General features: G+C 43.4%; 1 protein-coding gene across 1 annotated transcript in view; it reads right to left on the bottom strand.

The window, feature by feature from the left end:
* Window positions 1–1,058: 1,058 nt before the first annotated feature.
* The window catches only part of cacng2a (calcium channel, voltage-dependent, gamma subunit 2a), a 62,777-nt gene continuing 49,496 nt past the window's right edge, over window positions 1,059–14,339 (bottom strand). Inside the window, exons 3-4 of the mRNA XM_061065855.1 lie at window positions 3,883–4,023; window positions 1,059–3,100 (exon numbers count right to left, since the gene is read on the bottom strand). Coding sequence (XP_060921838.1) covers window positions 2,565–3,100; window positions 3,883–4,023 — 677 coding nt within the window. The 3' untranslated portion in view covers window positions 1,059–2,564. The remainder of the gene's footprint in view (window positions 3,101–3,882; window positions 4,024–14,339) is intronic.

The raw sequence follows: 14,339 nt of genomic DNA, 5'->3' as shown, positions 1-14,339 counted from the left end.
ATGAGGTATCTAAAAATACATTAAAGTAGGTCTTACTCCAGTATAATTGGCATTCTGCTCAGATGAAAGTTACTAATCCAGTTTGAGGCACATATCTATGTCAGCTGTGGGGTTTGGTATTTAATGGCTAAGTAGCCGTAATGCTACTTTGATTGCTGTTCCCAGTGGACGACTATTATTATACAACATTTTACAAAAAGCAGACAGGTGATGCAAGGCTAGTGCTAATATTTTGTGTCAATTTTCACGTGTTTGAAAATTGGCTATATTCAGTTTCTAGAAGACTTTCCACATTCCTTCTCTTTGTCAATTTCGTTTTCACTAAGCCAGAACTAGAGCATGTGGCACACATTGTATTTCTTCCTCACACCTAAACAAATCAATAGGTCCGCTGCCAATGGCTTCCAACACATGCCTGTTTGGGGAGGTCCACTGAAGAGGTTCAACGTACAAACACTATATATATATGTTGGAAAATGAAACTCATTTGATGTAAGTGATCTGATTTAGTTGGATTGCCGCTTTTGGAAAGTCCCAATCTGAGTCCCACTCTGAAAGGAACCTCTGTAAAAGAAGAGTTATCAGTTACTAGTTGACTGGTGCAACCCCTAACTTCTAAATGGATTCCGATCATAAAGATATTCTAAACCTTCTTCAAACAAGAGTTCTTAGAAGTAAAACTTGCGAGAACTGGTTGATGTCCTCATTTTTCAAAAAAGGTCCTCAATTTGTGTAAAACATGCAATGGTCCTCACATAGACCAAAAAGCAAGAACACTCGCACACACACACACACACACACACCTATTTGTTCGTCCCTAAATAAGAGGTCCCATATATTTTATATTCCAGTAGTTCCCAACCTGGTAGTTTTGGCACAATGGGGGAAATTCAAAATACATCTAAGGGGGATGATTAAGTTAATTCAAGACTTTCGAAACAGATGTTTGAAATAAAAAGTCATGCTCACTTCCTTACTTTTTTTGGGAGCATACACCAACATCTCGTGATGGTAATCAGCATTTTCAGGGTAAATGAGAGAGACAACGAGAAACATGATGATTTGTTCCCCCTAGGGTTTGTTTTTTATTCATCAGGACTTGATGCATCCAAGTATAGGATCATTCGGTTTTGGCACCTTTTAAGATTTCATTTTCAATTTGAACAACACATTAAAAATCAAAAGAAAAAAGTAATGACTAAGGCTGTGTGAGTTTTAAAAATAAATTACATACATACACATATTTATATATTTTTTTTAAAGAAATCAACCAAACCTTTTAAAAAAGCAGTTTTGTTCAATGTAGACGGTTTGGTTTGTCTCACAAAAGCAAGAAGTTAAAATGAACTAAATAAATAAAAAAGAAAATGTAAGAAAATAACACATGAAAACATTAATACTTTAAAGTTTAGCATCATTGCTTTTTTCCCCTTATAATAATTAACCTTTAAAACTTAAGTTTCTCAAGAGCAGATTTGCTGTAATTTAATAGCATGCATTTAATTTCTGAAATTGTGAGTCACTTAGCTTCTCTTGTACTATTTTATATTTAACATGTTTTTATTTTTGCTTTTGGCGTCCTCTTCTTTTCCTTTCCCTCTGCTCCTTCCTTTTTGTAGAAGTCGTGTTCGGAGTCTTTGCGTAGTTACATTTTGAACCCTTTAAGTTGGCTCTTTCTGTTAAGGGGTTCAACTCTCCTGTTACGACTCCCTCCCAAAAAAGAAAGTGAACAGTGACTAAGAAAAAGTCGAGAAGGTTCTATTAAAAGAAAAAATATTATTCTACTGCTGACTGTTTGCCTCAGCCTCTAGTGGCACCAGTCACTGTGTACTGCTGCAACCTAAAGCACCTTCTCTTGTACTCCACCTTCAAATAAATAGATACCAAAAGAGTCTTTTCTTATCTCAGCAACAGCACTTGGTTTAGTTACTTTGTTTTTTTGTCTTTTTTGCTTCGGTAAAGTTTGTCACTCTTGATTATTAATGTAATAATTTATTTATAAAAGTAATACATATATATAGTACCTTTGTTAGAGATTACAGATTGGGCTAATTCTTACTGAATCCCAAGCTGTAACAATTCACAGTTTTAATGCAAAATTGAACAAATAAGTCAATAAATACAGGAGGTGTATATCTGAGCGGTGGGCTGGCTGAGGGGGAGCTCGACCTGTTACTCCAACCAAATGTGTTGGGCAAAACTGTCAAACCAAAGGGCTATGAAATCATGAAATTGATTCTGTATCTCATAAATGCCCATCCCCCTCCCACCCTCCTTTATCAAAGCCCCATACCTCATAAACAAACCTGCGCAAAAAAGATACAGATCTCACTCTCTCGGGACAACCTGACCCGCTCTCACTGTTCTGCCATTCAATCCAGGAACACAGCAGACCTGTTGAAACTCTCTCAGCAATGGTAATGGAAAAGTCATGCAGCTGAACAAAAAGAACAAATGTCTATAAACATGGAAATCCATCTTCTGGGGCGTACTGCACCCACAGGGGTTCCCGTGTCTCCTGGTCTCTGCTCTCCGCCGGGCTTGCCTGGCCTGTGTCGACTCCCTCATACCGGCGTTGTGCGGCGGTTTGCTGTGTTGGTGTGACTCGAGTCTTTCAGATCCTTCTGGATGCAGTTGTGGACTTGCAGGAAGTTGTGGTCCCTCTCAGAGTTGTAGGTGGCGGTGGGCGTACCGGAGGACTTGAGTGTGTCCCTGGGAAGCGTGTACATTGAGATCTCTGTGGATGGCAGCGCACTGAAGCCCTTCAGGCCCACCGGCGAGGTGTCGCGGGAGTGCGATGGGTCCGTGGAGCGGGAGGAGGAGCGCGAGCGGCGCCTGTAGCGGTAGCGGTAGCTGGGGATTCGCGTGATGGCTGAGCCTTGGAGGTAGTCGGCTGCACGTGCCCCTATTCGAAGCTGTCGATGGCGGTCGATGAACATGTGCACGGCCAAGACGCCCACCATCTCAGCCATGATGAAGGAGAGGGCGCCGAAGTAGAAGGACCAGCCGTAAGAGTAGCTGTTCTTCTTCGAGTCGCTTTTTGAAGGGTCCCCCGCGTTGGCTGATATGTACACGATGATCCCGATGATGTTGCTCAGGCCTGAAGAGGAATGCAGGATTAGCACCACACAGCAGGAGAGCAGTGGGTGATGTGCAATGGATTCATGAGGAAAAAGAAAACAAGGTATCAGTCGGAATGAGCTCCTGGGATGAGTCATCATAAGTTTTATGCTACGCATTCAATATGTATAGTATACCAAGTATGTTAAGAAAGCTGTTTTATAGTGTACACACATAACTAATTTGACCAAACTCTCCATCAAACATGACTCATCTTACACTCTTAATCTTTTCCCTTGCAGCTAGAAACAAGACTAAGGAGCTGTGTTCTGTAATAGAGCTAGTCATGAATCCATACATATATAAATATATACTTTGATGTGTTGGTTTAGTCATGTATCCATACATATATAAATATATACTTTGATGTGTTGGTTTAGTCACACGTGGAAAAATGTTTGACATGGTATATCTGGGAAGATGGAGTGCAGGGAAAGTGTGTCAGGGACTGAATATTTTTATAGACGAGTCCCCGACGGATGGCTCCTTCCATCGGGGATTTATTAATAATAAGTAAGCATTGTCATCATTTCATTGTTTGACAGAATAGCTATAATTATACACAGAATTACCGGTGAACAAGGTAAAATCATTCAGTAGCTGCGTTCCAAAGCGTGTTGGTGATTTCACGAGAAGCTCAAAACAAGCGAGAGGCTTATTGTAAAGCCACTGCAGGCCGCAGTCGTCGAGGTTGGTGGCTGCCTCTAGTCATTTTTTCAAAGAAGACACATCCAAGTCTCATGTTGTTGGCGTTTGACTCACCTGCAGACACAAAGAAGATTCCCGCGCTGAGGATGATGTTGTGACGTGACTTATAAAACTCACTGGCAGCTATACACAGGCCTCCCATGAAGAGCAGGATGACACTGAGGATGGGGAAGATGCTGGAGGCTCGCACCGCACCTGGGTATCAGTGAGGGACATCGGGATAGAAAGAAGGGGGGGGGGGGGGGGGGGGGGGAATGGAGATGGGATTTCACGCAGAGAGAGGAAAAACAGCCAAAGGGGGCAGCAAAGAAGAGAGGGAAAATGGCAGAAATGATGAAGCAGAGGGAGCGAGAGACAAAGAGAGGGGAGAAAAAAAAAAGCACATTAGAATCCATTTCAGCATCTGCTTCTTGTGTGTGTGCACATCCTAATCAACACCCCATCAGGCCTGTGAAAGACTCCATCAACACCGTCTAGAGAGTGTGTATCCCCACAGTGAGCCTGTTACCCAACCTTATGTAATCACACCGCTTGACTCTCCCTCTCTCCCAGCACACTTATCCGCAGACCACAGAGCTTACTGGCTGCTTTATGTAGCATCATGTGAACGGCAGTCAACAAAAGTGCTACAGGGCTCTGGCATGTATATGAGCCAGGCCGCAGTGCAGGGGGATGCAGCCACGCGTCCTTGAAACCAACCAGATCGTCCTTGCAGCTAATTATCAAGAAGCAAAAAAGTGAAAGAGGAATATGACGGTACTTTTCAAGGTCAAGCCAGGGTCGGAACGAGCTGCACTACGCCCTCAGGTGTCAGGTACAATTAGAGTCATACTTGAAAAGGAAAAAAAAAAAACATCGACAAGTCTGCAGAGCATGTACATCTTTTTTTCTTTTTTTTTTTTTACAGTAACCTCCTGCCATCCACCTTGCCTCTTAAACTTTACGGCCACCACATCTCTCTCCGCCTCTCTCCTGTTTAACATGCACCCTTAAACTTTCATCAGCCTGCTTAAATTTTCACCACTTTACCTCATCTCTTACGAGGCCTGCCACCTCAGCACTTTCGCAGCTTCTCCCCAAAGTGCTGACGCCGGACTGGGTGGCTCTGCTTGCTGCCTGCACCTCCACAGGGACCCTGCTGGGGCTCCTGGCGGACCCTGAATGCCTGCATACCTGATGCCATTCATCCAAATACTACCCCTACACACACACACACACACACAGCCTTCTCTCTACCAGGGAGTCGCTTATCCTGTCAGTCGCCAAACGTCTTCACAGCTCGTTGGTAAAGCCAACATCAGCCCACAAATGGGCAGCAGTCAACATGTGCACTGCAGGGGAGGCCACAGCTGGCTGGACCCTCGTCGTTCACCTTCCTCCTGAGCTATAAGCTGTAACTACAGCAAGACTCAGTGTGCTTTAGGTTGCATTGTGCCTCATGCTTCAGTCTGTGAATATTATTCACAAAAGGATTTTCCTGAAACTTTTAAGGTTTCCAGAGCTTTTTCGACGAACTCTCCTGAAGCAAGCTAACACACAATCCACGAACCTGATTGGCTTGTTTTATCACGGGCTTGAGATCCCAAACTTAAACACAATATCTAGCAACTTTCAAGACAAATTCAGGCAACAATTAGGAAAAGTTTCATGCTGAACACGATTTAAAAAAAAAAATGTATTCCAACAATAAGAACAGTTTTAGTTGTTCGATCGAATGAGGAGGAATTTCAACCACCGCTGGTCAGATTGACGTGAAACTTCACACCGTTATGTTTTGGTCCCCAGACACGAATACCTTAAAGATTTCTTGCCCCTCCTGACCCTTCTGCCTGTTCCACCATCTGGCCAAAAGTTTTCCCTTAGGGCGCACTCACACGAGCAAAGTTGTCCCGTGTAGTTCTTAAAGAGGTCATATTATGCCCTGTTTGGGGTTCATATATTTAATCTAAAGTATGTTCACAATAGCTAAAGTTTTAAAAAAGTGTCTGTTTTCATGAACTGCCGCTCCATGCACCGGCTCGCTTCTGACTCTCTCTCTAAGGCTCTGAAGTGCCCACGTTCAGAGTCCCCACGTGTGCCAAGTCTGATCTGATTGGTCGGCCTGTCGGCTCTGCCGTAATTTGGTCAGTCGCTCAGCACGGTGGACTCCGCGTGGAGTAAAAACATTAGCACCTTAGCACTACTGTGCTACCGCAGGCTACGGCATATCGTGGGCGTGCAACATGAGCTGCAGGGCTTGCCACAACGAGCCAATGGACTTAGATCAGTGATCTCACACTGACAAGAGGGGGGCTAGAACTTTAACTGAGCGTTACATGCAGCTAATGCTACAGCTAACAGGAGGACGTAGGAGAAGCCGCGTTTCCGCGGACTTTGAATTTTTGCACATAGATGTGACTAAACATGCACAGGACACTTGCACACACACTAAAGAGCATATAAAACCAGAAAAAGCAGAATATGGGACCTTTAAGCATGATTGTACCCCCTCCCCCGCTGGCCTGCACTCACACTGCTCCAGGACTAACCGGGCCTGAGTACTGTAGCCTCTTGTACATAACGTTGTAATATAACACATGCATGGCTTTGCGTAATCATGAAGGATACAGCCAAACTGCCATACTGCATCAACTGTACCGTGCTGAAGCACACCTCTTCCAAGGGTTCGAGGGCCAAGGAAGTGTACCGTGCTTGAGCAAGGATCGGAGCACTCACACTAGTCAAACTAACTGGACTTTAGTGGTGAAGCTTGGGCAGGGTACGCTGTACCTGCTGATTATAACGTGGTTCAAACTATAAAATGCACAACCTTTAAATTTTTCTCAAACACCGTTTTTTAGTGATAGTTAGTCATCTTTTTGTCTTGGAAGTTTCTTTTGAATTAGTTATTTGATGCTATAATACATCCCAAAATGCAGTGATTGACAGCTCTGTTGATGAATGACATGAATTTAAGCTGCTAAGAAGGTTGTGCATATCTAACGAGCACCTTTATGTCAAACTTTTGACCCGACACAGTAATGTCTCTGCTCCCTGTCTTACCTCTCCACTCATCATGTCATCAATCACCATCATGACGTGCGCAGCGCTGTCTTTAACCTTGTCTGAAACAGCTCCAGTCTGTATGATGAAGAAGATTTTAATGCTGTCATTCACTTATCTAATTTTTCTTTCTCCCGTCTACTGACCACAGTCATCACATCGTCTATGTCGCCCAGGAAATGTCTTTTGGTCTCTCTCTCTCTCTCTCTCTCTCTCTTTTCAATCGACACTGAGTCAAAGCACAAAACGATTCGGAAGATAAAGTGTCCACTCGCCCTCCCCCTGTCTTTCTCTTTTTCTCCCTTTCTCTCCCATTTGTCTCCTTGCGTGACCAAAGGGGATTGTGGGGTTTTGGGTTACAGGTGAGGCGGGTTGATTAAATATTAAGTTGTCCTGGGAGTTGACCCTGCTCCTGTGTCCCGCTCTAAATGCATCTCTCTTCCTAAATTCTCCCCCCACCGTCTCATGCCTCCATCGCTCTCTGCTGTTAACCCTGAAGATATTGACACGGCGGCGCAGCACGTTACCTGGGAGAGGGCAGAGGTTCTGTTTCATGCTTCAGCTTCTTCTGCAGAGATAAACACGGACAAAGGGCTAACCGAATGTATCGATTTGTGAACAGTGGGGTTGTTAAATAGTACCTCAAGGTGACACTGAAGTTTACAAAACTTAAGTTGAAGAAACTGGAGAGGCTCCATTTAGGGCAGTAAGAGTAGAGGTTATACTCATCATCGCATAGGTCACAGGTCCGCCTGCTCCTTATGCTATTTTGTGCATGACATTTCACAGTCCCCCCCCCCCCCCCCCCCCTCCGACATGTCTTGACACTCTCAAGCTGTCCTGTCAGAAAAGGGCAAAAAAGCTGCCGTCATTTCTTTGCATTGTTTTATTCACTATAGCTGATCTCACAGTGGTCACAATTAGCCACAAATATCACTGGGAACATTTTCAATTCAGGCTTTTTTGGTCCAAACGATCAGCTGTTTCTAAAGCTGCTGCTCAGTCTTAACATTAATCCAAAGCCTCAGGCGTCATACAGACACAACTTGCCATTAAAGAGCCCATATTCTGCCCTTTTTGGGGTTCGTATATTTAATCTATGTACCTACTTTTGTTCGTTCACAATAGCTAAAGTCTGAAAAAAGTGTCTGTTTTCATGTACTGCTCCTCCTTGCTCCCTCTACGCTCTGAGTCCGTCAGCTACGCTCTGCTGAGCCCCCACTGTTAGACCCCACGTGGGCCAAGTCTGCTCTGATTGGTCTGCCGATCCGCTCTGTCGTTATTGGTCAGTTGCTCAGAAATTTCAACATGAGCTGCTGGGCTTGCCACAACGAGCCAATGGGCTTAGATCAGTGATCTCACACTGACAATGACGCCGCACTGACACATTTTTATCGAGGGGGGCTAGAACCGAGCGTTACATGCAGCTAATGCTGCAGCTAACAGGAGGACGTAGGAGAAGCCGCGTTTCCGCAGACTTTGAATTTTTGCACATAGATGTGCCTAAACATGCACAGGACACTTGGAAAACACACTAAAGAAAACCAGAAAAAGCATAATATGGGACCTTTAAGGTTTGATTATTGTTAGTAACTAAATATTTAATTGCACAATTTAATGAACTACAAATACTTGATGATGTCTCTCAAATTTAACCTTTTATAATCACTGCCTGATTTTGTATTTTTTTTTTTTGCATTTTTAAAAGGGTCATAAAATCAGCCCGAATTTCTAAATTCTAAAACTTCAAGTTAAAACAAAGATTAAGTTCAGACCCAATGTCCCAAAAACCGATAAGTAGGAAAGGAAAAAACTATTCAAATCTTTATGGCTTTGTATCCATTGTTTTCTGTTTTGTCAAACTCAAATGACGGACAATACAGTCAACATCTCTTTACTGTTGGCAACAGATATGAGCACCTCTGCTGATGAGCTTTCAGAGCTCCCTGCTGTAACAGATGGCTGAAGTCACTCAGGCTTCGTCCGTTAATATTTACAGTCTATGGTTAAATGTAGTTATATTGTTAACCACATTTTGCCAGATTGGAATCATAATAAGTTACATTTATCCATCTAAAAGCTCAAATTGTTGACAGATGTCATTTTTAAACCACATTAATGTCACAGGTACCAGTCGTGCACCTTTGAGAATCCCATATCATTTTAACTCTTCTTCACACCACATTACATCCCAACGTAGAAGAACTCTTTGCAGCAGCTTGTGTCTGCAGAAAAAAAAAAGTGCCCCAGGTTTGAAGTCTTCTGAGAAATCTTGAAAGCCGAGATCAGGCGAGCGATGCTGGAGCGTTCCAGGATGAGAGCATCCAACTCATATGCATGGCTTCGAGGATCATCTGCCCTGTGGTGCAGCTCCAGTCCTATGCATTCTCTCTATTAACATCCGTGTTTAGCAGCAGCCGACTGAAAAGTGCAGTGACCTTCACAGTGACCTCCCAGCATGCACTGTGCCTTCCCTCGGATCAGGCTCCAGTTTGCTGCCCCTGGGTTTGGCTGACCAGGCGTATACCTCGGACGAAAAGGCTGAAGTCCCTGCAGATTTTTTCCTGACAGGCTGCAGCACTCTGTTTTCCTGTGAGTGTGTGTGTGTGTCAGTGTGCACATTATGTACACATGAGGCTCAGATAGTCGAGTCTCAGAGCAGCATGTTGCCTGCAGTGAGGGCTGACGATGGGAAATGTTGGAGGAAGATGGGACAATAACTGCGCCCAAAGGCAGTAAAGGCTGCTTCTATCGGAGAGGACACCTATTCAGAATCAATCTCTTCTCACCACATTCATGAGGTTTCACATCTTCACTTTCCATCTCCTACAGACCGACTGTCAGAGTTTGGGATCCTGCCTGGAGGGATGTTTAAGCACCGCAGCACCCCGGGGGGAGGCAGGCTGAGAAACTGACAGGCTGACAGAGAGACAAGCACTAGACTCTGTTATGGAAGGGTATGTGCAAAATAAAATGACAATGTTTAACCATCCTGCACATATCGATTTGCTGATATATTGAGCTGATGTTAATCTTCTATCCAACATTAGCTACAGGCTCACAGTTACAGCTTTTGTCAAACGTGTCAAAGGTTTCTTACTGATGGGACAATTTTGAAAACACAAAAAATCCTGCAATTAAATGATTACTGTTGGCCATGTTACATTCGGCGGCGGCTCATAATACCGAAATTGTAGAAATGAACACCAATTAAAAGACTGTATTTAAAAAAAACCTTCAAGGACTTGATTCATATGGCCTGGAATCCAAATCTTCACAACTTATCCCACCGGAATGACGTTATTCAAAATAAAAGAAGGACAAAAACAGTTTTGAAAATGCAAAATACCGGCTTTCAAATAAGTGGAAAATTGAGATGAAATGAAATCCAGCAATTAATTGCGATTTAAAAAATGAACGGTTGGACAGCCCTAATTTGCAGCAAAATTACTGCAAAAAAAAAAAAGATATCACTCCGGTGTTATACAAGACATGATTACATTGAAATAACTGAAGCACGGTACTGGAGTAGCTGGTTGGGCTGGAAGTAAAGTTAGAGGAGCTGAAGTTTTACTTTCGATGTAAATATCAGGGAAAGGAAGGCTAAAGATTAAAAAAGCAGAACATTTAAGGAGAAATGTATTCTGAATAGGTATACTGTATAACTATTAACTTTCATCTTGTCATAACTTTTGCACAAAAGAAACAAAAAGCTGTTGTGATATTTATATCTCTTTGCATGGTAAAACTTGACAGCCCGTAAGAACCGGATAGGGATTGGTGATTATCTCAGCCAGGGTGACATTATTCTGACAGAGGGCTGCTGGGATGGCTACAGTCCTGGTCACAACTCTCCTGTGTGGTAAAACGCTGTCAAAATGAAAGCATTGACCTCGGTGCTAATAGCTAATGACAGAGCAAACTCCGCAGCGTCTTGTGTTTCTGAAGCGTTCGCCTCAGCCCCACATGAAAGGAAGCTCCAGGGAGCCGTGTGATTAGCACCGAGGTCACTGTTTTGATTTGGGTCGAGGTCACGATCACAAAGAGTTGAGCGTCTTCTGTTTCTTTCACCCATATTCATGTGACACCCTGTTAAATTGTGTTTCCGGGGCTCAACACCAGCTCTGCACTCTAAGTCTGTAGAAAATATTTCTGGTCAACCAGCACACTGTCTTATGACACAGCGGCAACAACCTCCAGTGTTGAAAAATCAGGCCAAGGCAGAAGGGCAAACCTGCAGTTCCTTGTTTGTCCACTTGAGGCTGAATTCAATAGAAAAGGAATCCCCATTTGGTCCCATTTTAAAACGGTTAGTATTAGCTTCAGTTAGCTTGCTGTGTTTGGTTTCCCAGGCAACAGTTAATATTTCAGTCGGTAAAAATCACAGTCGTCAGCCGAAAAAGAGAAGCCTGCCACTGTTTACTTAGTTGGAAAACGTAAAACACGTTGTAAGAAAAAGGCTCATTTTATAAATATTAGTCTGCATGTTAGTCATGCTAGTACGGAAACAATGAAGGGCACTAACTTGGGGTTCTTGAAATGAATTTGAACTCTACTTACAGAGATAACTAAGAGTTGAGCTTCTTCATATTGGCGGCTTAACTTAAATCCTACCCTCTTAAGAGAATAAATCAATAGCAAGTCGCCCCAAAATTCTTTTAAATTCAATTCAAATGAGACGAAATCTCCAAAGCCGAAGAAAAATCAAAATCAAACTCCTTCCTCAAACTCCGATTTCTATTGACTTGGTTTAGTCATGATTGGCACTTTCTTCTATTTACCACCGCTTTCACTGGTTGTTTTCCTGTCTGTCAGGAGCACAGAAGTGAGAATTGGCACACGGGTCTACTTTCCACAGATTGGAGTGAATCTCGTGTGCTTTGAGTTTATTGAACGCACACTGAATATCATCAATCGTTTGAATTCCTCTCTGATTGATGCATGCTAACACCACAATGCAGACCGCAGGTGATCGCGTGCTTGTAGGCTAACCAGCAGCTGGTTGTCGTTTCAGAGGAAATGATGGGATAGGACGCAATGATATGCCATGCGATGTGATGTGATACACCTGTACATGTATGAGAGTAACATGAATCTCAAACCAATGACCTGTCAGACCATATTTCTAAAAAAAAGTGAGTAAAGGAATGAGTGATTTCCTCTTTCCTCCAGGTAAAGACGAGGCCTCGCTCCTCCTGCTCTGTTCGTGTCTGCACCGGGGGAAGGAGCTGTTATAACAAGCGATGGAGGCTCATTAGCTCCGCCCGGCCCTGTAGTCTTGCCAGCATGCGTGCCAACCCTGCTCACAGAGACTCAGGGTGAGAGCAGAAACTGTGTGTACTGTATCGATTGGCACGGCTGCAGCTCAGGCTGGTGTCCGAGCGCTGGCACCGCTCAGCGCCGACTGACAAACCACTTAATGAGACTCTACACCCGTGCAGGCCCCGTGGCTGGCTTTTCTGCTGCAGCCAGTCCTCCTCCGTGCCTCTGTGGCTTTTACTCATGCAACCTGAGTCCACACGGTAAATACTCTGAATATTCAGAGGCATCCGAGCAGCTTTGCAGTGAGTCAGCTTCATGCACTGACTGGCAGTTGCTTTAATTTCCCAGAACGCCAGCAAGAAAACACACAAGGGAGCAAACATGGCAAAGACCCAGCATTTAATATTTACTTTGAAGTCTATAGTAAGTAAGACTTGTTCATCTCAAATCTCAAGACTGATTCATTTGGTAACATTTTTGCAGATTCACACACGAGAACTATACATTTAACTAGCTATGTAATGAGAATCTGTGTTTTCTACTTCTTGTTTTCTGTAAAGAAAAAAATTCATACAAAGCAGAGATATTATGTACGAGAGGTTTAAATCTCTCCTTTACAAGAAGGTACGATACAATGTGACATCAGACGCATCTGTCTTTCTTCCCTCCATCTTTCCTACTTATACTGTCTCCCACACGCTCTCGTCCTTCCTCTCTTCTTCCCCACGTCTTCCTTTCATTCTCCCTCTCTCATCTCTTCTTTTACTTTATCTCTACCTCTCTCTCTTTCTCCTTGTCGTTTTCTCTCCCACCTGATATTTTTTGAATTTTCTCTCCCTCTCTCTTTCTTTCTGTTTTATTTTATCTCTGCATCTCTTATTCCCACTTTCTTCAAACTTTCTCTCTCCCCTCTCTTAACCTCTGTCCTGTTTTACTTTCTTTTTTTTGCTTTCTCTCCCCCTCTCTTTTTTTCATTTTGTCTCAACCTCCCTTTCCCTCTCTGTCTTTAACTTTTCTTTCCCTCTGTCTGACTTTCTCTCTCTCTTGTTTTCTTCCCAACTCATCCCTCTATTTTACTCTCTGTCTCTCCCTGTCGTTAACTCTCTCTCTCTCTGTCTTTTGTCCTTCCTCTCTACTTCCCCACATCTTCCTATCATTCTCTCTCTCTCCCTCTCTTCTTTTACTTTGTCTTAACCTCTCTCTTTCTCCTTGTCGTTTACTCTCTCTCTCTCCTGATAGTTTTTGATTTCTCTTTTTCTCTCTGTCCTAACTTTCTCTCTCTCTCTGTCTTTTACATTCACTCTCTCTCTCTCTTTCATTGACAGGGTTGAGAGGAAATTAGCATTGGCTCTTAATCAGCCTCCCCCAGCTCAGAATGTGCTGATGTGCAGGACAGGGTCATGCTAATCAGGTGCCTCAGCTCCCGGGCACATTGATTTAATACTACAAACGCTTATTAATCCGCTCCACACCTCCTCCTCCTCCACCTCCTCTTCCTCTTGTTCATCTATACTGAGTCCTTGCATCGTCCTCGGCTTGTTGCCCCATCAACCCCACTCTCTCTCTCTCCCCCCCCTTTTCAATCAAACATCTCTGAAAACTCACAGTGGGAGTGGCCTACGACTGCGTTACAACACACAGTGTGAAACTATTTGCGTAAACAAAGGAAATTAGCTTGTGGGGAGCTAAATTCAAAATGTGCAGGAATGCTTACGCAGCGTTCAGCTTGCATCAGAAAGCTTATGCGTCTTGACAACGCAGCTCGCAGGCAGAATGCAATTTGACTTGAATTGATGAGAAAATAAATGTAAGTCTCACTCACTTGGCATTTATAAACCACGACCAGAGTGAAAGCCGGGCTGCTTAGATTTGACAATTTAGATTACTTTGGGAACTCATTACAGTCTAATCTGTGGACCCATTGTTTGAATTCACACTCAATTTTGTGTCTTTTTAAATTAGTTTTGCCACTATTTACTATGTGCAACTTATTTTTCTAATTATCTTCAGTTGTTATCAACTTATTATGAACATGGATGATCCCTGCACACAAACACAGCCACCATCGGAGTTCATTAGTCCTCCTGCTGGATACTGCTCACTCATACGACCGAGACAACTCATAACACACACACACACACACACACACACACACACACACACACACACACACACACACACACACACACACACACACAGAGGGGTCA

This window comes from Labrus mixtus, chromosome 20, assembly GCF_963584025.1.
Source record: "Labrus mixtus chromosome 20, fLabMix1.1, whole genome shotgun sequence".
Classification (NCBI taxonomy): Eukaryota; Metazoa; Chordata; class Actinopteri; order Labriformes; family Labridae; genus Labrus; species Labrus mixtus.
The sequence above is the reverse complement of the archived record's forward strand: the minus strand, read 5'-3'. Positions and strand labels throughout refer to the sequence as shown.